The sequence below is a fragment of the Nerophis lumbriciformis genome, linkage group LG19 (assembly GCF_033978685.3).
Source record: "Nerophis lumbriciformis linkage group LG19, RoL_Nlum_v2.1, whole genome shotgun sequence".
Taxonomy (NCBI): Eukaryota; Metazoa; Chordata; class Actinopteri; order Syngnathiformes; family Syngnathidae; genus Nerophis; species Nerophis lumbriciformis.
The window spans coordinates 2,611,688-2,636,931 of record NC_084566.2 but is presented as its reverse complement, the minus strand read 5'-3'; the positions used below and the strand labels follow the sequence as shown (position 1 = coordinate 2,636,931).

General features: G+C 38.3%; 1 protein-coding gene across 4 annotated transcripts in view; it reads right to left on the bottom strand.

The window, feature by feature from the left end:
* Positions 1-368: 368 nt before the first annotated feature.
* ece2a (endothelin converting enzyme 2a) overlaps positions 369-25,244 on the bottom strand; it is a 200,037-nt gene continuing 175,161 nt past the window's right edge. For all 4 annotated transcript variants that reach the window (XM_072915173.1, XM_072915174.1, XM_061979715.2 and 1 more), the window contains one exon: positions 369-2,804. In XM_072915173.1, the coding sequence (XP_072771274.1) occupies positions 2,511-2,804 (294 nt within the window). In that variant the 3' untranslated portion in view covers positions 369-2,510. The remainder of the gene's footprint in view (positions 2,805-25,244) is intronic.

The following is a 25,244-nucleotide window of genomic DNA, read 5'->3' as shown; positions in this document are numbered from 1 at the left end:
ACAATAAATTTTTAGGGTCCCACTTTTTTGTAAGCGTTTTGAAAACAAATGATAAATGTATGCATTATCCTGTTATATCTCACATTCTATATTGTGTTTTGGAAAAAGGTTGTCATAAACATTACTTAATTCATTAAAAAAAATAATACAAAAGAAAACACATTTTTATGCATATGTAAATGTATTCAGTTATAAACATTCATTCACTTTCTTCTTTCCTTCATGGATCTAAACTTGACCGCTACCGGTATTTTTTTCTATATTTTTATTGTAATATTTTCAGAATGTGTTTGTTCTATTTTTGGCCAAAGTAAGACAAAGAAAACAATCTAAAGTTGTCTTTATTTTTTGGTTTTAATGCCATGATTGTAATAGTCCGTGTGCACAGATTTTCCTCCATGCGGCCCCTGATCTCAAATGAGTTTGACACCCCTGTAATAGCGCATAGGTCAATCTAATAATGGAATAAAGTTGTGTGGGAGAACTAATAATGCAAAAATCAGACATGGTAACAACAATAAACTGTGATGTACTATTATTTGAAGTACAGTGGAAGTGTTACGTTCCTATTACTTAGGTTTTAGAGTGTGTGGAGTGTTTTAAGTGGACAGGACGTGTTTATAAGTGAGTGTGTAAGCTGTGTTTAATGCATATAATATTCATAAAAATCATGAAATAAATAGTGCGGGAGGTCTGAAATGTTTATTTTAGTCTAGTAAGATACACTTCACATAAAATGCTAGCCCACCAAAACAACGCAACTATAACAAAGTTGTTTTTTAATGTTTGTCACAAGTTGCTTTTTTTTACATTTAATTTTTTTTTAAAAAGGTAATTAAAAGAAAACAGTATTTATACCCTACAAAAAAATTTAAGTAAAACCAGATTTACTTTTTATAAAGCCATCATAAAAAAGCATGTAAAACGGTATCTTAAAGGGGAACATTATCACCAGACCTATGTAAGCGTCAATATATACCTTGATGTTGCAGAAAAAAGACCATATATTTTTTTAACCGATTTCCGAACTCTAATTGGGTGAATTTTGGCGAATTAAACGCCTTTCTATTATTCGCTCTCGGAGCGATGACGTCACATCGGGAAGCAATCCGCCATTTTCTCAAACACCAAGTCAAATCAGCTCTGTTATTTTACGTTTTTTTCGACTGTTTTCCGTACCTTGGAGACATCATGCCTCGTCGGTGTGTTGTCGGAGGGTGTAACAACACGAACAGGGACGGATTCAAGTTGCACCAGTGGCCCAAAGATGCCAAAGTGGCAAGAAATTGGACGTTTGTTCCGCACACTTTACCGACGAAAGCTATGCTACGACAGAGATGGCAGGAATGTGTGGATATCCTGCGACACTCAAAGCAGATGCATTTTCAACTGGACTGGACAGATCAGCTTTCAGGAAAAGAGAGCGGATGAGGGTATGTCTACAGAATATATTAATTGATGAAAACTGGGCTGTCTGCACTCTCAAAGTGCATGTTGTTGCCAAATGTATTTCATATGCTGTAAACCTAGTTCATAGTTGTTAGTTTCCTTTAATGCCAAACAAACACATACCAATCGTTGGTTAGAAGGCGATCGCCGGATTCGTCCTCGCTTTCTCCCGTGTCGCTGGCTGTCATGTCGTTTTCGTCGGTTTCGCTTGCATACGGTTCAAACCGATATGGCTCAATAGCTTCAGTTTCTTCTTCAATTTCGTTTTCGCTACCTGCCTCCACACTACAACCATCCGTTTCAATACATGCGTAATCTGTTGAATCGCTTAAGCCGCTGAAATCCGAGTCTGAATCCGAGCTAATGTCGCTATACCTTGCTGTTCTATGCGCCATGTTTGTTTGTATTGGCATCACTGTGTGACGTCACAGGAGTGTATATAACGATGGTTAAAATCAGGCACTTTGAAGCTTTTTTTAGGGATATTGCGTGATGGGTAAAATTTCGAAAAAAACTTCGAAAAATAAAATAAGCCACTGGGAACTGATTTTTAATTGTTTTAACCCTTCTGAAATTGTGATAATGTTCCCCTTTAACGATGACATTTCAGAGACACTGTATGGTCAGACTTTAAATACTGACCGTAAGTCAGTAAAAATCATGAAATAGGTAGCGCGGGCAGTCTGAAATGTTTATTTTAGCCCAATAAGAAACACTTGGCTAACAAAGATGGCGGCTATCATGCTAGCCCACCAAAACAACGCAACTATAACAAAGTTGTTTTTTAATGTTTGTCACAAATTTCCGTTTTTTTTTTGTTTTTTTTACATCTAAAAAATGTTTAAAAAGGTAATTAAAAGAAAACAGTATTTTGTACCTTACAAAAAATTTACAATTTAAAACCAGATTTACTTTTTATAGAATCATTTGCCATAATAAAAAAGCATGTAAAACGGTATCTTAACGATGACATGTTCGCTTGTTCAGTAGTCAGTATATTTTCAGATTTTAAAGATAAAATGTATAAGTCCAAGCTAAGGAACAGCACAGAACAGATCCTCCTATAAGTCAATTTTAGACAGGAAGTCTTCCTGATCAAGGTTCTCTGTTGTTGTAAGGGTTTTTGGAGGTAAAGATTGAGTACTTTCTAATAGCTTCTTCTCCAGAGCTGCATCTTCTGAGCTAAGAGCCTGGCCTTTGGTCATCACGTACACAAAATACTGAAAGCCCTCCCCATAGCTGTGTTGTGTGATGGACCAGTGGTACTCGCTGCGAGCGTAGAGACGTCTCCTGAAGAGGGGCTGGGCGAAGGTAACCGAGACAAACAGTCCTGCAGGCTTCAGGCAGCGACACACCTAAGAGGAAAAACACAAATATAAGCAACACACAATTAAAACAAACCCATCTTGTCGAGTGTGAATAATGAGCTCGGTTTCCTAGGAGTCCACTGGCTCCGCCCCCTACGGCGCCCCAGGACGAGCACGTGCATCCTTCCCTGCTCACGTGATTTATCTCCAGCGAGGAGCAGCATGAGCATGAATTATTCACACATCACTGTGACAGGGAGAAGAAGCCAGAGGAAGGGTAAAAGAAGTGATGTCATGCTCAAACAAGGACAGGACGAGGGTGGTTTTGTAGGCCACACCTGGACTACCCATTTTTTAGGATGCTTCATCCGACATCTTCCACAACACTTTACACGCTCTATTGGATTGACATCTGGTGGCGGCGGCGACCTCATTGTCACGCTCAAGAAACATGTCTGACTCGAAATGAGCTCTGTCGCTATCCCACATCGCTGGACACATAAATACTGTAGACCAGGGATGTCAAAGTGGTTTTCATTGAGGGCTACATGGCAAGTTATGGCTGTCATCAGAGGGTCGCTTGTAACAGTGAATAATGTATGAATTTGCCTCTGGATTTCATTATTAATTATATAAATTGTCTTAAGTAGACTGTCCATTTTACAGTAAAAACTTTACATTTACAAAATGTTACTGTAAAATAGTGTTTTGTTTTATTTTCTACAACATTTTACGGTAAATGGAAAAACAGAAAAAGCTGGCAGCTTAGTTGCCAGAATTTTAGTGACAAATTGACATTGGTTTTTACGACATTATATTGTTCATGGAAAAACACTACAAGTTCCTTTTTTATTCTGGCAATTTTGCTGCCAGTTTTTCTACCATAGAAACAAATGTACCGTCTTTCCATTTACAGTAATACACCGTTAAAAATAGAGGTGTCCGATAATGGCTTTTTTGCCGATATGCGATATTCCGATATTGTCCAACTCTTAATTACCGATTCCGATATCAACCGATACCGATATATACAGTCGTGGAATTAACACATTATTGTGCCTAATTTTGTTGTGATGCCCCACTGGATGCATTAAACAATGTAAGAAGGTTTTCCAAAATAAATCAACTCAAGTTATGGAAAAAAATGCCAACATGGCACTGCCATATTTATTATTGAAGTCACAAAGTGCATTATTTTTTTTAACATGCCTCAAAACAGCAGCTCGGAATTTGGGACATGCGGAGGAGGTTGAGGTGGGGGTGGGGAGTATAGGGGGTAGCGGGGGTGTATATTGTAGCGTCCCGGAAGAGTTAGTGCCGCAAGGGTTTCTGGGTATTTGTTCTGTTTTGTTTATGTTGTGTTACGGTGCGGATGTGTTTGTCATTCTTGTTTGGCGTGGGTTCACAGTGTGGCGCATATTTGCAACAGTGTTAAACTTGTTCATACGGCCACCCTCAGTGTGACCTGTATGGCTGTTGACCAAGTATGCGTGCATTCACTTGTGTGTGTGAAAAGCCGTAGATATTATGTGACTGGGCAGGCACGCAAAGGAAGTGCCTTTAAGGTTTATTGGCGCTCTGTACTTCTCCCTACGTCCGTGAACACAGCGGCGTTTTAAAAAGTCATGAATTTTACTTTTTGAAACCGATATCGATAATTTCCGATATTAGATTTTAAAGCATTTATCGGCCGATAATATCGGCAGTCCGATATTATCGAACATCTCTAGTTAAAAACAACAACCAAAGATTTTACAGTCAAAAACTGGCAGCTCAGTCAACATAATTTTTATGCAAAAAAAACAGTAGTAGTTGTTTTTTCCAATTTACAGTAATATGCTGTAAAGAACAACTTAAAATGTATTGTCATTTTTATCAATTTGATGGGTAGTTTGCTGTAAAGTTAAGTATTTTTATTTATACAAAAACATGTTTGGAAAATATGATAATATAGTGTAATATTTGGTGCAATATTGGATACTATTAAGGTTTAAAATGTATGCAATTTCAAGCAGTAAATATATATTTTCTGTCAAAATGAAAAAAAAAATTTTTTTTAATTTAAATAAATTAAAAAATTAATTACATTTAGTGAGAAAATATGAAGTACTTTATTGACACATATCATTGCCAGGTGTTTGCGGGCCAGATCTGGCCCCCGGGCCTTGATTTTGACACCTGTGCTATAGATGAATAAGACAGACAGTAGTGTGTCTGGGAGCCAGTACCTTGTGTAAACCTCACCCAGAGCCTAAGGAGCTGTGCTGGACAATGAGTTGTGGCTTTCAGCTCGTTTGCTACTGTTCGAATGACTCTTAATCAGATTCGTGGATGTTTGCTAAAGCCAAGAGCGAACAGGCTAGACTGTGCGGGACTGTTACACATGATCCATGCCATTATCAGGGCTTTTTTTTGTTTTGGTTCAGATGTATTATTTTTATTCAAACATTTACATCAGCAATGTACTGCAAAATAAAATTAGGTTGCCTTTTAAAATGTTCTGGAATAATAAGATACAGTTCATCCAAAAAGTATTTTTCCACATTTTGTTATGTTACAGGCCTTATTCCAAAACGGAATAAATTAATTTTTATTCTCAAAATTCTACAGACAATACCATAATCACAATGTTTTTTTTTTAATACTGCAAAATTATTGCAAATTAAAAAAAAATCACATGTACATACAGTAAGTATTCAAAGCCTTTGCTCAATACTTTGTTGATGAACCTTTGGCAGCAATTACAGCCTCAAGTCTTTTTGAGTACGATGCTACAAACTTGCCACACATATCTTTGGGCAGTTTCGCCCATTCCTCTTTGCAGCACCCCTCAAGCTCCATCAGGTTGGATGGCAAGCGTTGGTTTTCATCCAGGATGACTGTGTACCAGGAGGTCATCAGACTACAGCCACAAGGACGTTTACTCCTCACAGTCCGATTAGTCAACTAATCATTAGAACAATCGATGGTGTGTCGACTATCAAAATAGTTTCCAAAACGAGCGCCTACCGAGACAAACAGCAGCTTTAAAACAATAGTCAGGCACAATCTGAGGGATTAAACTGATTTTGCAGACGAGCACACATCTTTATCTACAAACCCCAAAATGGTAAATAAAAACAGAATACAATGATTTGCAAATCCTTTTCAACCTATATTCAATTGAAAAGACTTCAAAGACAAGATGCTTAATGTTTGTACTGGAAAACGTAATTTTTTGCAAATATTAGCTCATTTGGAATTTCATGCCTGCAACATGTTTCAAAAAAGCTGGCACAAGTGGCAAAAAAGACTGAGAAAGTTGAAGAATGCTCATCAAACACTTATTTGGAACATCCCACAGGTGAGCAAGCTAATTGGGCACAGGTGGGTGCCATGATTGGGTATAAAAGCACCTTCCATGAAATGCTCAGTCATTCACAAACAAGGATGGGGCGAGGGTCACCACTTTGTGAACAAATGTGTGAGCAAATTGTCCAACAGTTTAAGAACAACATTTCTCAACCAGCTATTGCAAGGAATTTAGGGATTTCACCATCTACGGTCCGTAATATCATTAAAACGTTCAGAGAATCTGGAGAAATCACTGCACGTAAGCGATGATATTACGGACCTTCGATCCCTTAGGCGGTACTGCATCAAAAAGCGATAGCAGTGTGTAAAGGATATCTCCACTGGGGCTTAGGAACACTTCAGAAAACCACTGTCAGTAACTACAGTTGGTCGTTACATCTGTAAGTGCAAGTTAAAACTCTACTATGCAAAGCCAAAGCCATTTATCAACAACACCCAGAAATGCTGCCGGCTTTGCGGGGCCTGAGCTCATCTAAGATGGACTGATGCAAAGTGGACAAGTGTTTTGTTGTCTGACGAGTCCACATTTCAAATTGTTTTTGGAAACTGTGGACGTCCTGTCCTCTGAAACAAAGAGAAAAAGAACCATCCGGATTGTTTTAGGTGCAAAGTTGAAAAGCCAGCATCTGTGATGGTATGGGGGTATATTAGTCCCCAAGGCATGGGTAACTTACACATCTGTGAAGGCACCATTAATGCTGAAAGGTACATACAGGTTTTGGAGCAACATATGTTGCCATCCAAGCAACGTTATCATGGACGCCCCTGCTTATTTTAGCAAGACAATGCCAAGTCACATTTGCTACAACAGCGTGGCTTCATAGTAAAAGAGTACAGGTACTAGACTGGCCTGCCTGTAGTCCAGACCTGTCTCCCATTGAAAATGTGTGGTGCAATATGAAACCTAAAATACGACAACGGAGACCCCGGACTGTTGAACAACTTAAGCTGTACATCAAGCAAGAATGGGAAAGAATTCCACTTAAAAAATGTGTCTCCTCAGTTCCCAAACGTTTACGGTTTGTTGTTAAAAGGAAAGGCCAACTTGTTTGCAATGTGTTGCTGCCATTAAATTCAAAGTTATTGATTATTTGCAAAAAAAAACAAGTTTCTCAGTTGGAACATTAAATATCTTATCTTTGCAGTCTATTCAATTGAATATAAGTTGAAAAGGATTTTCAAATCATTGAATTCTGTTTTTATTTACTATTTACATAACGTGCCAACTTCATTGGTATTGGGTTTTGTAGAAGCAGCATTTAATTGGATAACATTTGTAATCCCACTTCCTATTTTGTGGTTTTAAACCAAGGCAAACAACAAGTTAAACTGAAAATTGTCACATCATTTCCAAAGAAAAGTGCTGGGCCAGTTCTGTGCTGCTCTGTGATTGGTTAACCTTTAATCCAAGAAGTGGTGTAGTAGAAGGTTGGAGTGAAACTGTTTCATACACATTTGAATATATTGTATCAATGTGGAAAATGTCCACTGCAGAAAACGCTGGTTGTAGTAAAAACACATATTTAGGGACTATCAGTGCATTGTTGGATGTTTGCGATTTGACAATAAGACTTTCTATGGTGGTCATGGCCAGGATGTAGCGCTTTCAAGATGAACTAGACCAGGGGTGCCCATTACGTTGATGGCGAGCTAGTGGTCGATAGTGGCGGGTGTGTCAGTCCATCGCCAGCCAGGCATTAAAAAAATAGACCTAAAAATTAGTGATCATCAATCTTCACCAAGACGTCACTTTCATCACTTGATTGACATTCACGGCACCCGAGGGTCTTGTGAGATGACGCTGGCTGCTGCCAGATCATTATTAAGAAAAAATGACCGACAGGAAGGCGAGAAAGACTTTTTATTTCAACAGACTCTCGCGCCGCACATGCCGTCAAAACTCTAAAGACCGACTGCACAGTTCCAGTCTTCACATTAAAAGCACTGCTTTGTCCTGCCTGCACTAACAAAATAAGAGTCTCAGAAAGCTGGCGTGCACAAGCTAGCAAGCTACGGAGTTGGCCGCCAATGTATTCCTTGTAAAGTGTATAAAAAGGAGTATGAAGCCGGACAAATAAAATGGCAAAAAGCAACCACTTTCATGTGGTATTGGACAGAAAGGAGGACTTTTTTTCTCCTCCATCTGAAAATGTGGACGTTATCATCACTACTGTCTGATTCCAATCAATGCAAGTCATCAGAATCAGGTCATACACCAACTTATATTCTTGTCTTCATGAAAGAAAGGAATGTTAAACATGCTTGTATTATCATTAAACACCTTTAACTTGTTAACAAAAACCTCTCTTTCATAAATAAATCAATATAAATGATATATATGAATGAGGTAGATCTCCTCCACTTCGTCAATTGAAAAGTAGCTCGCCTGCAGAAAAAGTGTGGGCACCCCTGAACCAGACTCAACCGAGTTAAACCTCAGATATAATAACTTTGTATATGTCAGTTCCTTCCAGAGCAGAAGCCCTAGCTTGACTTTTTCTAGGTCCTCATTTTCTCCCTTTTATTATTATTATTATTATTATTATTGCTGTGTTTTTCATATCCTTGCAGGACCTTCATATTTTAATCTTGTTCAATGGGATCAGGTCTGCCTGGAGATATTGTAGATGAGAGAATCTGTTTGTCTGCAGTGGTCAGCTGGGGACAGACTGCTGTGTCTTGCAGTGTCAGATCTTTAGTGTTACATAATCTGTGAAACTGAAAAGTTGTCTATATGTTTACACTTTGTCATTTTTCCATTATCTTCCATTTTAATTTCATTACATTGTGTTTAGTCTTAATCTATATAACGGTTCCTAATAGGGTTGTACAGTATACTGGTACTAGTATAGTATCGCAGTACTACTGAATCAAAAATCGTACTATACTCTGTTTGAAAAGTACCGGTTTCCAGGCATGACGGCGCGTCGTCATCACGTCGTGACATTGCTGGTTTTACGAGCAGAGGAGCATGTTCGGCAGCGCACAATCACGGAGTACTTACAAGCAGACACAGTGTGTAGACAGAAACGGGAGAATGGACGCATTTTGGTTTAAAAACTAATAAAGGTGAAGTGAAAACACTGAAACACCCTCAGGAAGAGGTGCTTTAAAACATGGCTAGCTAGCCAGTGTTTTAGCTACTTCTAAATCACTAATCCTCGCCTCCATGGTGACAAATGAAGTAAGTATCTTACAAGAACCATTATCACTGCAGGACGAGGAATAGCTTCACTACACACCGTAGGAGGATACAATAGCTCACCGGCTTCACTGCTAACAAAAGCTAGCGCGCCTGAATGTAAACATATACCATGGGTGGATCTACACATGACATCCACTGTAATGATACCAAGTACAAGAGTGTATCTAGTCGATACTACTATGATTACATCGATATTTTTTATTGCCACAAAATCTTACTTTATTTGTCGCCAGGGAGGTAGGTAAAACACTTTCGACTGCGTATGGATGTTAGCTGCTTTGATTGACTGAGACTTTTATTAGTAGGTTGCACAGTGAAGTACATATTCCGTACAATTGACCACTAAATGGTAACACCCGAATAAGTTTTTCAACTTGTTTAAGTCGAGCTAGCCATGTCTTAAAGCACCTCTTCCTGAGGGTGTTTCAGTGTTATAACTTCACCTTTATCTTTAGTTATTAAGGCAAAATGCATCCATTCTCCCTTTCCTGTCTACACACTGTGTCTGCTTGTAAGTACTCTGTGTGCGCGCGCTGCCGAACATGCTCCTCTGCTCGTAAAACCAGCAACGTCACGACGTGACGACGCGCCGTCATGCCCGGGAATCGGTACTTTTCAAACCGAGTATAGTACCGTTTTTGATTCATTAGTACCGTGATACTATACCAGTACCAGTATACTGTACAACCCTACAAGCATGGTAGTATAAGGCAGTATAAGTCTTACCTGCCTTATGTAAGCTATTATATGAGTCAATTTTGTTGCCAAACTGTGCAACATTGACGTAAAGTACAAATATTCTGAGTCGTGAGTGCAGTCTGCGTTCAATTATCCTGAAAGCACGGTGCTCAGCTGCTAAAATATTGCAATAGTGGTTGTCTGCGTGTTTTTATTAGTGTCACTTCACTCCACATGTGACGCAGTGAGGCTATCAGCGGGTGAAGACAACAATTGGACTATCTCTGGACAGCAGACCTGTCCTTTGGAGATACTGCGCCACCACATAAAGCACACTCACAAAGAGGCTATTCGTGTTGGTTTACTGGAGAACACACACACACACACACACACACACACACACACACACACACACACACACACACACACACACACACACACACACACACACACACACACACCATCACACACACATTTTTGTATTTGTTACCTTCTTTAGACCTGACAAACATGCCTTCCTCTTTAGGACCACCCTTTCTAGATACAGTATATAAAGATTGGTATTTACAACATTTATAATATATACATTCTATGCAAATATAAAAAAAACTTAAATGAGTTGGAATTTCACAATAAAAAGGTCACAATTTCACAAGAAAAACTTAGAATTCAGGCAGTATTATAATAAAGGACTTCATTTTACTCAACACAAGTCAAAATTTTACAAGAAAAACTGAACATTTGTGCAATATTATGATAAAAGTTGGAATTTTACACAATAACATTCGCAATTTTATGAAAAGAGTCGTAATTTTACTCGACAAAAGTCACAATTTTATAAGGACACTTTAAAATGTTGGCAATATTATAATAATAATCAGAATTTTACTTGGCAAAATTATGACAAAAGTCTTCATTTTACTCAAAAAATGTCACTATTTTACAAGAACAACAAAAAAATTTGGCAATATTGTGATAAAAGTCACTATTTTGCATAAAAAGTAATAATTTGACATAAAAAAGTAATATTTTACAAGAAACTATTGCAATATTACAGAAACAGAAAGAATATGAAAAATGTTTCTCAATTTTATAAGAAAAAAGTCCACACATTGTGAGAAAAAGACTGCTTTTAGTTAATCCATTTTTTGGGGACTTTTTTGTTTGTACCGGTAATTGGTTTTTAATCTTCATTATTTACTTCAAGTTATTACAGTATGTCTCTATATACATATTTATTTTTATTTTTTAAATTAATTTTGGCCAGAGGGAGCGCATTTCAATTTCTCACACACACTTGTTATTACATATGTTGACCAGAGGGGGAGCACTTTTAAAAGCGACACACAGTCAACTTTGAAAAATCCCTCCTTTTTGGGACCACCCTCATTGTGATAGATTTCACCACCAGGGGTGCAAATGAGACATTCTCTATTAGATTTTCCGTATTGGGACCATGATTTCGGTCCTAACTTGTTCACACCTCCTCATATGGAAGGTACGTTTCCTTGTTGATGTCTCAAGGAGAGTAGAAATACAAGAACACACACACACACACACACACACTCTCTCTATCTAGGTCAAACTCTCATGTCACATTTCATAGATTCACCTCTCGTCGTCTTCACCATTGTTTACTGGTCAAATGCACCACGACGGCCGCCCACATCCCCTGAAGGAATGTGGGCTTGTACTCGCCCGACTCTCTTTCAGTTTCCCCCGTTTGGCCTGCAGCACGCATGTGGACGGCAGGAACGTGCAAACGTCTCAGAGGACAGAGCGAGAGGAGGGACGACTACAAAATGGAGAAAAGTGAGGTCTCTCCTAACAAAGCTCTTTCCTTCAGGGCTTCTCCTCAACATTGCAGCATTAAAGGGCGAGAACAAGGCCTCCTCTGCCCTGGAGATGTTTACATTTTGGTGCACGTGTGATTTGGCCCAAAGTTCTCAGACATGTCACGGAGGGAAATTGAAGATTGTGTGCACGAGTGCAACGAGCGTACATAATCCTGATCACAGCGCTTGACACAGTGATGGATAACAGGGGGAGGGGGAAAAAGCGTTGGATTCCCGCTCACTGCCTCCACCATCCTCACCCCCACACGTCTTCTCCTCACACACAGCTCACACTTCATCTCCGCCACCCACCCACTGCACAGATAAATTATACATCTGAGACCTTGCATCCTTCTCGCTTCCCCTCAACATCACGTGAAACCTACCTCCCATTGCCGGGAAGGAGCAGACGTGCACAAAGACATACACAGCGAAGCTTCTCCTATTTTGACTTCATGTGAATTTTTATTTGTTGATTTTAGTTTAAATTGACACAACTAAATATTAAAAGTTGTGTCAAAGATACTAAAGTAAAATAAACCCAAAAAATTGCATTTAATATTTACTTAAGTATTTAAATTCCCAATTCATATTGGACTGATGTGATAAAATGTCATTACACCTTTCTGAATGATCCCATTAAAGTATGCAGGTTTTTTGTTTTTTCTGCAACCAAATAAAAAATAGATTTCCAACCCCCCAAAAATGAATAAATACATAAATATGTATAATAGGGCTGTCTACGTTAACGCATGTGATTAATAAAAAAATGATTGCGTTATCATACATGAATAAGAATTAATCACACTGTTTATTTTGAAGGCGGCGTGCATTGCACAGGCGGTGATCACGTGATGATAGTATGCGCCGTGTGGCCGACGCCCTATTTGGCTTCAAAACAAACTTCAATGGAACTTTAGATAAAACTGAGGTAATTAGTTAGTAATGCAGCGACAAGCTTTCTCATCATTGCCACACAACTATATATATATATATATATATATATATATATATATATATATACACATATATATATATATGCATACTAGGGTTGTACGGTATACCGATACTAATAAAGTACCACGATACTAATTGATTGAAATCGGTACTATTAGGGATGATGTTTGATAAGAAATTATCGAGTTCGAGCCTATTATCGAATCCTCTTATCAAACCGATTCCTTATCGATTCTCTTATCGAGTCCAGATAGGTTGTTGTATATGGCAAAAAACACACAATATTTGGTTTAACAAAAGCTCACTTTTATTATATAAGAAAAAAATAAAATCTAATAAATAAATAAATATTGACTGTTACCCCCCTAAAAAAAAAAAAAAAAAAAAAATATTGACTGTTGTTACCCAAAGTATATTAAGTGGGATTTTTCAGAAAAACAAATATATACAGTAACACAAAAACAACCTGTCTCGGTGATCACTATAGGTGTATAAATAATAATATAGTGTTAAATAAAATCAGTCTCTTGGGCACAAAACTGAAAATAATACAGCTCTCCAAAAAGTGCACTTCTGCTGCTATTTGACATAACTGTTTGTTATGATGCTTTGACATTGTTGCACTTTATTTCTTTATTGAAAGAAAGTTCTATGAAGAGAAAAGTTGTTTGCAAATGTGGTTACAGTGCTAAAAAATGAAAAGTTAAAGCTAAAAAAAGAAATACACTTTATTGAGTTAACATTATTTCTTTATAGGGGGAAAGATGTGATGTTATGAGCTAGGGAATATAACAACTACACTACCCAGCATGCAACGGGAGTGACGAGCATGCACGGTAGCCCCGAAAAGTGTTGTTGCATGTCGTCACGCCGGCAGCTAAGAATGAGGTTATGAGCATGCTGTGAAAGTAAACGTCAAGAACTCTGCATTATTTATAATTAGACAGACAACACATATACAATGTGATTTATTTTTGTTTACAAGGAAAGAAAAACAAAAATTAAAAAAGGGAGATGTGTTGTATATATATGTATGTGCTGCGGTTGCTTTAAGAACGTTGCGACAGCTGCCGTAAAGGAGGTGCGTTGCTAGCCTGGTTGCTATGTTTCCGGTTGGTCGTAAAAGTGTTCGTCATGTGTTTGTACCCTGCTCAAATCTCTCAGTAAAGTTATTCATTGGATTATACCTTTTGTTTTGAACTTTATTACACCTTGGAGCGCTTTTTCCGGTCCATTGTTTTTCCTGTTTTCCCTATCTGCGCCTAATGACTGCGCTACGTGACGTCATTTCTTGTGATGTCTCAAGGGGCATTTCTGGTCGTGACGGGATTCGTTCCCAGGGATTCGAATAAAGAACCAACTCTTTTTCTTTACTATAGTGGTCTCGATAACGGGTACCGGTTCTCAAAAAGGGATTCGAGTCCGAGGACTCTGTTCTTTTCTTATCGAACAACAGGGAAAACCGGTTTCGAGTATCATCCCTAGGTACTATACTGCCTTTCAAAAGTACCGGTACTGTTCTTTCATCTAAATGCCGCTGTGTGGCAGTGACTACAGTGTGAGGCACATGATGTTGAGTGTGTCAAAAGGCCCACACGAAGTGCATACAAGTAATAACATCTTGGAGAGGAAGAATGGCAAACAATTACAATTCTACTGATTAATAAAGAGTGTGGTGAAGTACAACATAGAGGTATTTAGACTTCAAAACTAACGATAAAGGTGATGCTTGAAGTGTTGCTTTAAAACACGCCTCGCCAAATGTGGCGATTAGTAATAGCACCTTTGCTTCAAAAATCAACATTCAGATCTGCACAAGGAGTTTAAAGAGTGACAGGTAATAATGTAGTTGTTACACCTGTCCTGCTGTTTGGCTCAGGTGTCATCAAGGAGCACAGGGCAGACGTTCTCTTAAGGATCGATGTTTTACACACTTAACTTTACCCGGCAATTGGTCTGCTAAGCTCCGCTTTTAGGTCAGAATTCAAAGTTGCCGATTTGTGACAATCTGGTTGCTTTATTATTAGTTTTGCAGGACACAACCGGACCCGTTCATTCTTCTACTGCGCAGTGCAAGCGCTACCGCGCTCTCTCTCTTTGCTCGCCCACTCACTCACTGATGTCACTCAGACAACACATTGCTATTCTCTTAAAAACACATACACTACATGTGCACAACTACATGTTGTGCACATGTAGATACATACCATTTAAATACGTAACAGGTAGATACGCAACACGTAGATACATACCATGTAAATACGTAACACGTAGATACGTAACAAGTAGATACGTAACATGTAGATACGTAACACGTAGACACATAACACGTAGATACCTAACACGTACATACGTAACATGTAGATACGTAACATGTAGAAATGTAACATGTAGAAATGTAACAGGTAGATACATAACATGTAGATACATAACCTAGATGTACATAACATGTAGATACCAAACATGTAGATACAAGACATGTAGATACATAACATGTAGATACGTAGACACCCGCACAGCTGCTTATTAGTGGAGTTAAGACCGCCCATCTAACGTCAACTAATGCAAGTGAAATGACTGAATTGTGTAACAAATTGCTACAATTTGTGTTTTATCTTTAACAAATAAATGTGTTTTACCTGCTACATGGCTTATCTGTGTACATTTATCCATAGTTTTGTTTTTAGTACTTACTAATAATTGTATTTTTCTTAAAGCACTGACCAGTATTGAAAACCATGAATCATGACGCATTTAATATTTTTTTTTATTATATTTTAATCTAATACTTGATTATGGCAGACTATATGTAATATGGAAAACTGTAAATTGTTCTTTGAGTGCAACAAGAAAAGCCCAACGTGTTTAATGCCCTTTGATTTATATTTTAACCTTCTAAAATTGTTCTTCGAGTGCAATAAGAAACCTACTCAGTGGCCTAGCACCTACTCAGTGGCCTAGAACCTACTCAGTGGCCTAGTGGTTAGAGTGTCCGGTAGGTTGTGAGTTCAAACCCCGGCCGAGTCATACCAAAGACTATAAAAATGGGACCCATTACCTCCCTGCTTGGCACTCAGCATCAAGGGTTGGAATTGGGGGTTAAATCACCAAAAATGATTCCCGGGCGCAGCACCGCTGCTGCCCACTGCTCCCCTCACCTCCCAGGGGGTGAACAAGGGGATGGGTCAAATGCAGAGGACACATTTCACCACACCTAGTGTGTGTGTGACAATCATTGGTACTTTAACTTAATATGTTTATTGGATTGTAAGATTTTCTGTTAAAATAAAGCCAATATTGAAATTTTTTGTAGTTCCCTTTATTTTGAAAAGTATCGACATATATTTTGGTACCCGTACCAAATTATTGGTATAGGGACAACCCTAATACATACATATGTATGTACACATATACATGACTGAATGTATCATGTGGAGTTTTGTACTTAACAAAATAAGGCGAAATAACTGAAAACATGTTTTGTATTCTAGTTTCTTCAAAATAGCCACCCTTTGCTCTGATTACTGCTTTGAACACTCTTGGCATTCTCTCAATGAGCTTCAAGAGGTAGTCACCTGAAATTGGTTTTCACTTCACATGTGTCATAGTTTTGATGCCTTCAGTGACAATCTACAATGTAAATCAGGGGTCCCCAAACTACGGCCCGCGGGCCCAGCATCCAAAATCCGGCACACAGGAAAGTTAGAAAAAAAGTTTTTTTTGTTTTTTTTTAATCTTTCTTTTCTAATCCATTTTCTACCGCTTGTTACTCTTGGTGTCTCCTAGCCGCTCAGGCAAATCATATTGTCTAAAAAATTATTTTCCAATCGATAACGTGACAATGTTAAATGTTGATGAACATCAATGTTAATTGATGTTAAATGTCAAAACGGATTATAAAGACAATGTATATATACACATATATATGTATATACACACATATATATATATATATATACACACACATATATATATATATATATATATATATATATATATATATATATATATATATATATATATATATATATATATATAAATATATATATATATATATATATATATATATATATATATATATATATATATATAGAAACGTGTGAACTCGTTGGGAGTTTCCTCCTCTCCCAGCTCACTAGCCTCAATCTGAACCTTGGTATTTACCGTGATGACGGACTGGCAGTGTGTCGCGCCTCGCCAAGGAGCAGCGAGAATACCAAGAAGCGCATATGCCAAATTTTCAAAGAGAACGGCCTACGGATCACGATTGAAGCCAACAAGCAAACCGTCAACTTCCTTGACGTCACTTTCAACCTGAGAAATAACAGCTACCAACCATTCACGAAACCCAACACAACACTCCAATACGTGCACCATGACAGCAACCACCCACCCACCACCACGAAAAGAATACCTACCGGAATCAATAAAAGGCTATCGATGCTGTCATCTAGCAAAGCTGAATTTGACCAAGCAACCCCCCCGTACCAAAAAGCCCTTGATGAAAGCGGATACAATTTCACCCTCACCTATGAATGAACCCACGCCAGGAAACCAGCCAAAAAAGAACAGAAAACGAAACGACATCATCTGGTACAACCCCCCATACAGCAAAAACGTCTCAACGAACATTGGACACAAATTCCTCAATCTGATTGACAAACACTTTCCCAAAGACAACACCCTAAGAAAAGTATTCAACAAGAACAACATTAAATTGAGCTACAGCTGCATGAACAATATACGACAAATCATCTCAAACCACAACAAAACAATTGCAAATGAGCCGTCGACCCCCAGACAGAGCGACTCCAAAACCAACAAAGGATGTAACTGTCGAAAGAAACCTGATTGCCCTCTCAACGGGGGTGCTTACAAACATCAGTTGTCTACCAATCTAAGGTAATACGCAAGGACATTAACACATCCGACACATATGTAGGATTAACCGAGGGAGAATTCAAAACCAGATGGAACAATCACAAGGCTTCTTTCAGGAACAAAAACCTGCGAAATACCACAGAACTCAGCAAACACATTTGGGACCTCAAAGACAATAATGTTGAATATTCAATAACATGGCAAATTCTTGCATCCAGCACACCTTACAATAGTGGTAATAAAAGATGCAACCTATGCTTGAAAGAGAAACTGTTTATTATTTACCGTCCAGACCTGTCATCCCTCAACAAGCGCAGCGAAATTGTAACAACATGCCGCCATAGACGGAAACACCTCCTAGGTAACACATGAGCCAATCACCACGCCCCTAGGCCAGCCTGTACCCACCCACTCTGTGCCCTATATAAACCATGGTATGCGAATGCTCCCATTAAAATCTCCTGATGATTGAGGGTACCCCCCCTCATGAAACAGGCCTGTAGAGATGAAATAGTCTTGTGATTTTTTTCCCACACATACACATATATATATATATATATATATATATATATATATATATATATACACATACATACATATATATATATATATATATATATATATATATATATATATATACACATACATACATATATATATATATATATATATATATATATATATATATATATATATATATATATATATATATATATATATATATATACATACATACATACATACATATATATATATATATATATATATATATATATATATATATATATATATATATATACATACATACATACATACATACATACATACATACATACATACATACATATATATATATATATATATATATATATATATATATATATATATATATATATATACATATATATATACATATATATATATATATATACATATATATATATATATATATATACATATATATATATACATACAGGTAAAAGCCAGTAAATTAGAATATTTTGAAAAACTTGATTTATTTCAGTAATTGCATTCAAAAGGTGTAACTTGTACATTATATTTATTCATTGCACACAGACTGATGCATTCAAATGTTTATTTCATTTAATTTTGATGATTTGAAGTGGCAACAAATGAAAATCCAAAATTCCGTGTGTCACAAAATTAGAATATTACTTAAGGCTAATACAAAAAAGGGATTTTTAGAAATGTTGGCCAATTGAAAAGTATGAAAATGAAAAATATGAGCATGTACAATACTCAATACTTGGTTGGAGCTCCTTTTGCCTCAATTACTGCGTTAATGCGGCGTGGCATGGAGTCGATGAGTTTCTGGCACTGCTCAGGTGTTATGAGAGCCCAGGTTGCTCTGATAGTGGCCTTCAACTCTTCTGCGTTTTTGGGTCTGGCATTCTGCATCTTCCTTTTCACAATACCCCACAGATTTTCTGTGGGGCTAAGGTCAGGGGAGTTGGCGGGCCAATTTAGAACAGAAATACCATGGTCCGTAAACCAGGCACGGGTAGATTTTGCGCTGTGTGCAGGCGCCAAGTCCTGTTGGAACTTGAAATCTCCATCTCCATAGAGCAGGTCAGCAGCAGGAAGCATGAAGTGCTCTAAAACTTGCTGGTAGACGGCTGCGTGGACCCTGGATCTCAGGAAACAGAGTGGACCGACACCAGCAGATGACATGGCACCACAAACCATCACCCAACCATGCAAATTTTGCATTTCCTTTGGAAATCGAGGTCCCAGAGTCTGGAGGAAGACAGGAGAGGCACAGGATCCACGTTGCCTGAAGTCTAGTGTAAAGTTTCCACCATCAGTGATGGTTTGGGGTGCCATGTCATCTGCTGGTGTCGGTCCACTCTGTTTCCTGAGATCCAGGGTCAACGCAGCCGTCTACCAGCAAGTTTTAGAGCACTTCATGCTTCCTGCTGCTGACCTGCTCTATGGAGATGGAGATTTCAAGTTCCAACAGGACTTGGCGCCTGCACACAGCGCAAAATCTACCCGTGCCTGGTTTACGGACCATGGTATTTCTGTTCTAAATTGGCCCACCAACTCCCCTGACCTTAGCCCCATAGAAAATCTGTGGGGTATTGTGAAAAGGAAGATGCAGAATGCCAGACCCAAAAACGCAGAAGAGTTGAAGGCCACTATCAGAGCAACCTGGGCTCTCATAACACCTGAGCAGTGCCAGAAACTCATCGACTCCATGCCACGCCGCATTAACGCAGTAATTGAGGCAAAAGGAGCTCCAACCAAGTATTGAGTATTGTACATGCTCATATTTTTCATTTTCATACTTTTCAGTTGGCCAACATTTCTAAAAATCCCTTTTTTGTATTAGCCTTAAGTAATATTCTAATTTTGTGACACACGGAATTTTGGATTTTCATTTGTTGCCACTTCAAATCATCAAAATTAAATGAAATAAACATTTGAATGCATCAGTCTGTGTGCAATGAATAAATATAATGTACAAGTTACACCTTTTGAATGCAATTACTGAAATAAATCAAGTTTTTCAAAATATTCTAATTTACTGGCTTTTACCTGTATATGTATACAGCCTGGCCCCCGGCCACATTTTTTTAACCCAAAGCGGCCCCCGAGTCAAAAGGTTTGGGGACCCCTGATGTAAATAGTCATGAAAATAAAGAAAACACATTGAAATGAGAAAATGTGTCCAAACCTTTGGCCTGTACTGTATATATATATATATATGAGTGAATGTGAGTGCATAGTTTGTTTATATGTGCCTTGCGATTGGCTGAGATAGGCTCCAGCTTACCCGTGACCCTAATGAGGACAACTATTATGAAATAGGGGTCCTATTATGAAAAAATCTACTTTTGGAGGCATGGCGACAATATTTATAAAACAATGTTACCTTTTTCCCAACTTGTTCCAAACAAGCCGTTTTGAATTTGAGACTTTAGTGAAGTATTTTGCCTTAATTACGTGAGCGGGTATGTCCGTACATGGTAGAAGTTCACCTGAAAAGCTTTGCGCGAGTCTGCCATTTTTATTCAAAAGTAGTCAGTAAGTTTCTTATTTTTTTCTATTCTCATGTTGTGGGGCAGACGACAATCCTCTGCAGTTGCCATGTCTAATACATGGTAGTGTAGAGTTCTAAGACTCGATTCGGAAGCGCTAAAAACTACAACAAGGCTGACGGGGTGGAGACGCAGTCGAGGGAGGCATGGCCTGGAGAAAGGCTTCGGCACGTAAATAAGACCGTTCGCAATCAGAAAGCGCCTTGAAGATGATCTGTAAAACATCATCTATGCAACATTTTGACCAAAGAAACACCATTACATGTTATGTACTAGTGTGCCGTGAGATATTGTCTGGTGTGCCATGGAAAACTATGCAACTTCACCTAATTGGTCCAAAAAATGTTTTTTGCAAATCGATAATTAGGGATGTCCAATAATATCGGCCTGCTGATATTATCGGCCGATAAATGCGTTAAAATGTAATATCGGAAATTATCAGTATATGTTTTTTTATTATCGGTATCGTTTTTGTTTTGTTTTTGTTTTTTTTAATTAAATCAACATAAAAAACACAAGATACACTTAGAATTAGTGCACCAACCCAAAAAACCTCCCTCCCCCATACACTCATTCACACAAAAGGGTTGTTTCTTTCTGTTATTAATATTGTGGTTCCTACATTATATATCAATATATATCAATACAGTCTGCAAGGGATACAGTCCGTAAGCACACATGATTGTGCGTGCTGCTGGTCCACTAATAGTACTAACCTTTAACAGTTAATTTGACTAGTTTTCATTAATTACTAGTTTCTATGTAACTGATTTTATATTGTTTTACTTTCTTTTTTATTCAAGAAAATGTTTTTAATTTATTTATCTTATTTTATTAAAAAAATTTAAAAGTACCTTATCTTCCTTCACCATACCTGGTTGTCCAAATTAGGCATAATAATGTGTTAATTCCACAACTGCATATATCGGTTGATATTGGTATCGGTTGATATCGGTATCGGTAATTAAAGAGTTGGACAATATCGGAATATCGACAAAAATCCATTATCGGACATCCCTATCAATAATCAAAATATTGTGCCATTGTCTAGTGCCTGTGCTGTGTAGAGCTTGGCAGGGTAATCTTGTAATACTCCATATCATTAGGTGGCAGCAGGTAGTTCATTGCTTTGTAGAAGTCGGAACGCGTCGAGGATGGTTTGTCGTGATCCCAATATGCAGAGCACAGCGGGAGACAGCGTGCAGGTAAAAAGGTATGTAAAGCTTAAACCAAAAATTAACAAAAGGCAGGAAAAGGCACTGAAGCATAGGGATGGCTATGTAAAACAAAAGTAAAACTGAACTGGCTACAAAGTCAACAAAAACAGAATGCTGGACGACAGCAAAAACTTACAGCGTGTGGAGCAAAGACGGCGTCCACAAAGCACATCCGTACATGACATGACATGACAATCAACAATGTCCCCACAAAGAAGGATAGCGTATGCACAACTTAAATAGTCTTGATTGCGAAAACAAAGCAGGTGGGGGCAATAGCACTCAAAGGAAGGCGTGAAGCTGCTACAGGAGAACACCAACAAAACAGGAAGGGTCACCAAAATAACAGCGCAAGACAGGAACTAAAGTACTACTCACAGGAAACAACAACAAACACAAAATAAGGCACTTTTTTAACCTTTTCTGCTGGTGGTGTGCCTCAGTATTTTTTTTATGAAAAAAATGTGCCTTGGCTCAAAAAAGGTTGAAAAACATTGATGTAGACCACAAGGAAGTGTTTTAAATGCAGAAAAAAAATCATAACATGACCCATTAATTGCACAGGTGTACCTAATGCTGCGGCCCGTGATCACGTTCCGCTATGCTAAAAAGCCGATTCGCCTCGCCCATGTTGACTTGAAGAGAGCAAGTTGTGTGGGCTTGTCAGTCGAGCTCCGTGGAGGCAACTAACAACATCCTGCCTTTCAAGTTGCTGCATCTCTTCCCACCACACGTTTCCATGGAGACAGAAAAATAAAGTTAGGTGCTGGTCACAATAATGTATGTAGGTCAGAACAGGACAGCGCTCCAAACGAAAACAACACAAGCGTGGAAAAGTCGGGCCTTTGTTAGTCTGGGAACTTTTCTTATTAACAAGCTGCAGTGAAATGTTTACAGCGGAAGTGGAGCGCAGCATCACGTCAAAAAGTGTCAGAGGAAGACTTGCTTTGCAGCCTAATTGGTGCGTTGGCTTCAGGTGAGTGTCGGAGAGAGAAGGGGTTACAGATTGCTATTTTTGGATATCAAACGTAGCTGAGAATTTGGGTCAGAGGAGAACAAAGCCAAGGCTGGGTCAGCCCCCTCAAAATGACACTGTGGGAACACGTGTCCTCGGGCATAAAACACACTCACCGTATGGCCATCACACACACCAGCTAAAATTAAAAGCCTTTCTTCCCTTTTCAGCAGCTTTTATCTCCCTGGTTCTTTCGTTATCTACCCCAGCTGCCTCCTCACCCATCCTGTCTTCTCCATCCAGTGGGGACCAGGAAAAAGACAGCTTTAGTTGCTGAACTTCTTTTCACGGTACTAGTATAGTATCGCGGTACTAATGAATCAAAAACGGTACTATACTCTGTTTGAAAAGTACCGGTTCCCCATGTATTTTTTTTAACGGGCATGACAGCGCGTCGTCGTCACGTCATGACATTGCTGGTTTTACGAGCAGAGGTGCATGTTCGGCAGCGCACACACGGAGTACTTACAAGCAGACACAGTGTGTAGACAGAAAAGGGAGAACGGACGTATTTTGGTCTAGAAAACTGACGATAAAGGTGAAGTTATAACACTGAAAGACCCTCAGGAAGAGGTGCTTTAAGACATAGATAGATAGATAGATAGATAGATAGATAGATAGATAGATAGATAGATAGATAGATAGATAGATAGATAGATAGTACTTTATTGATTCCTTCAGGAGAGTTCCCTCAGGAAAATTAAAATTCCAGCAGCAGTGTACAGAATTGAGATCGAATTTAAAAAGTAAAAATTAAATAATGGGGGTATATATGCAAATAGAATCGAAAATATAACAATAAGAATAAAATTAAAAAGCAACAATAAGAATACAAATATAACAGTCAAAATAAGAATATAACAAGAGAAACTATACAGTAGTGACCATGTTATGAAAATGTTTGCACTGTTATTGCACTGTTTTTAGTTGCATTTTATTTCAGTATTGTTATTGTTTCGCATCCCCTGTCATCCTAGTACCCCCCTCACCCCCAGAGAGGAGTTGCACAGTCTAGTTAGCGGCTAACATTCATCCGCAGTCGGCAGTGTTTTAGCTACTTCTAAATCACTAATCCTCGCCTCCATGGCGACAAATAAAGTACATTTCTTACAAGTATCATTATCACTGCAGGACAAGGAATAGCTAAACATGCTTCACTACACACCGTAGGAAGATACAATAGCTCACCGGCGTCAGCGCTAACAAAAGCTACCGCGACTGAATGTAAACAAATGCCATGGGTGGATCTACACCTGACATCCACTGTAATGATACCAAATACAGGAGCATATCTAGTCGATACTACTATGATTAAATCAATATTTTTTATTGTCACAAAATCTTATTTCATTTAAAAAAAATTAATATTATGTTTATAGGGCTTCACGGTGGCAGAGGGGTTAGTGCATCTGCCTCACAATACGAAGGTCCTGAGTAGTCTTGGGTTCAATCCGGGGCTCGGGATCTTTCTGTGTGGAGTTTGCATGTTCTCCCCGTGACTGCGTGGGTTCCCTCCGGGTACTCCGGCTTCCTCCCACCTCCAAAGACATGCACCTGGGGATAAGTTGATTGGCAACACTAAATTGGCCCTAGTGTGTGGATGTGAGTGTGAATGTTGTCTGTCTATCTGTGTTGGCCCTGCGATGAGGTGGCGACTTGTCCAGGGTGTACCCCGCCTTCCGCCCGATTGTAGCTGAGATAGGCTCCAGCGCCCCCCGCGATCCCAAAGGGAATAAGCGGTAGAAAAAAAAAAAAAATGGATGGATTATGTTTATAAACTCAGTAAATACGTCTCTGCACACATGCAAACTTAAATTATGACCAATGTAAGATCCTGTAACTACTTGGTATCGGATCGATACCTAAATTTGTGGTAACATCCAAAACTAATGTAAAGTATCAAACAACAGAAGAATAAGTGATTATTACATTTTAACAGAAGTGTAGATAGAACATGTTGAAACAGAAAGTAAGCAGATATTAACAGTAAATGAACAAGTAGATTAATAATCAATTTTTTCAGCTTGTCCTTTATCATTTTGACAAAATAATAGAATGATAAATGACACAATTTGTTACTGCATACGTCAGCAGACTAATTAGGAGCCTTTGTTTGTTTACTTACAACTAAAAGACAAGTTGTCTAGTATGTTCACTATTTTATTTAAGGGTTAAATTGCAATAATAAACATATGTTTCATGTACCCTAAGATTTTTTGTTAAAATAAAGCCAATAATGCCATTTTTTGTGGTCCCCTTTATTTAGAAAAGTATCGAAATACAT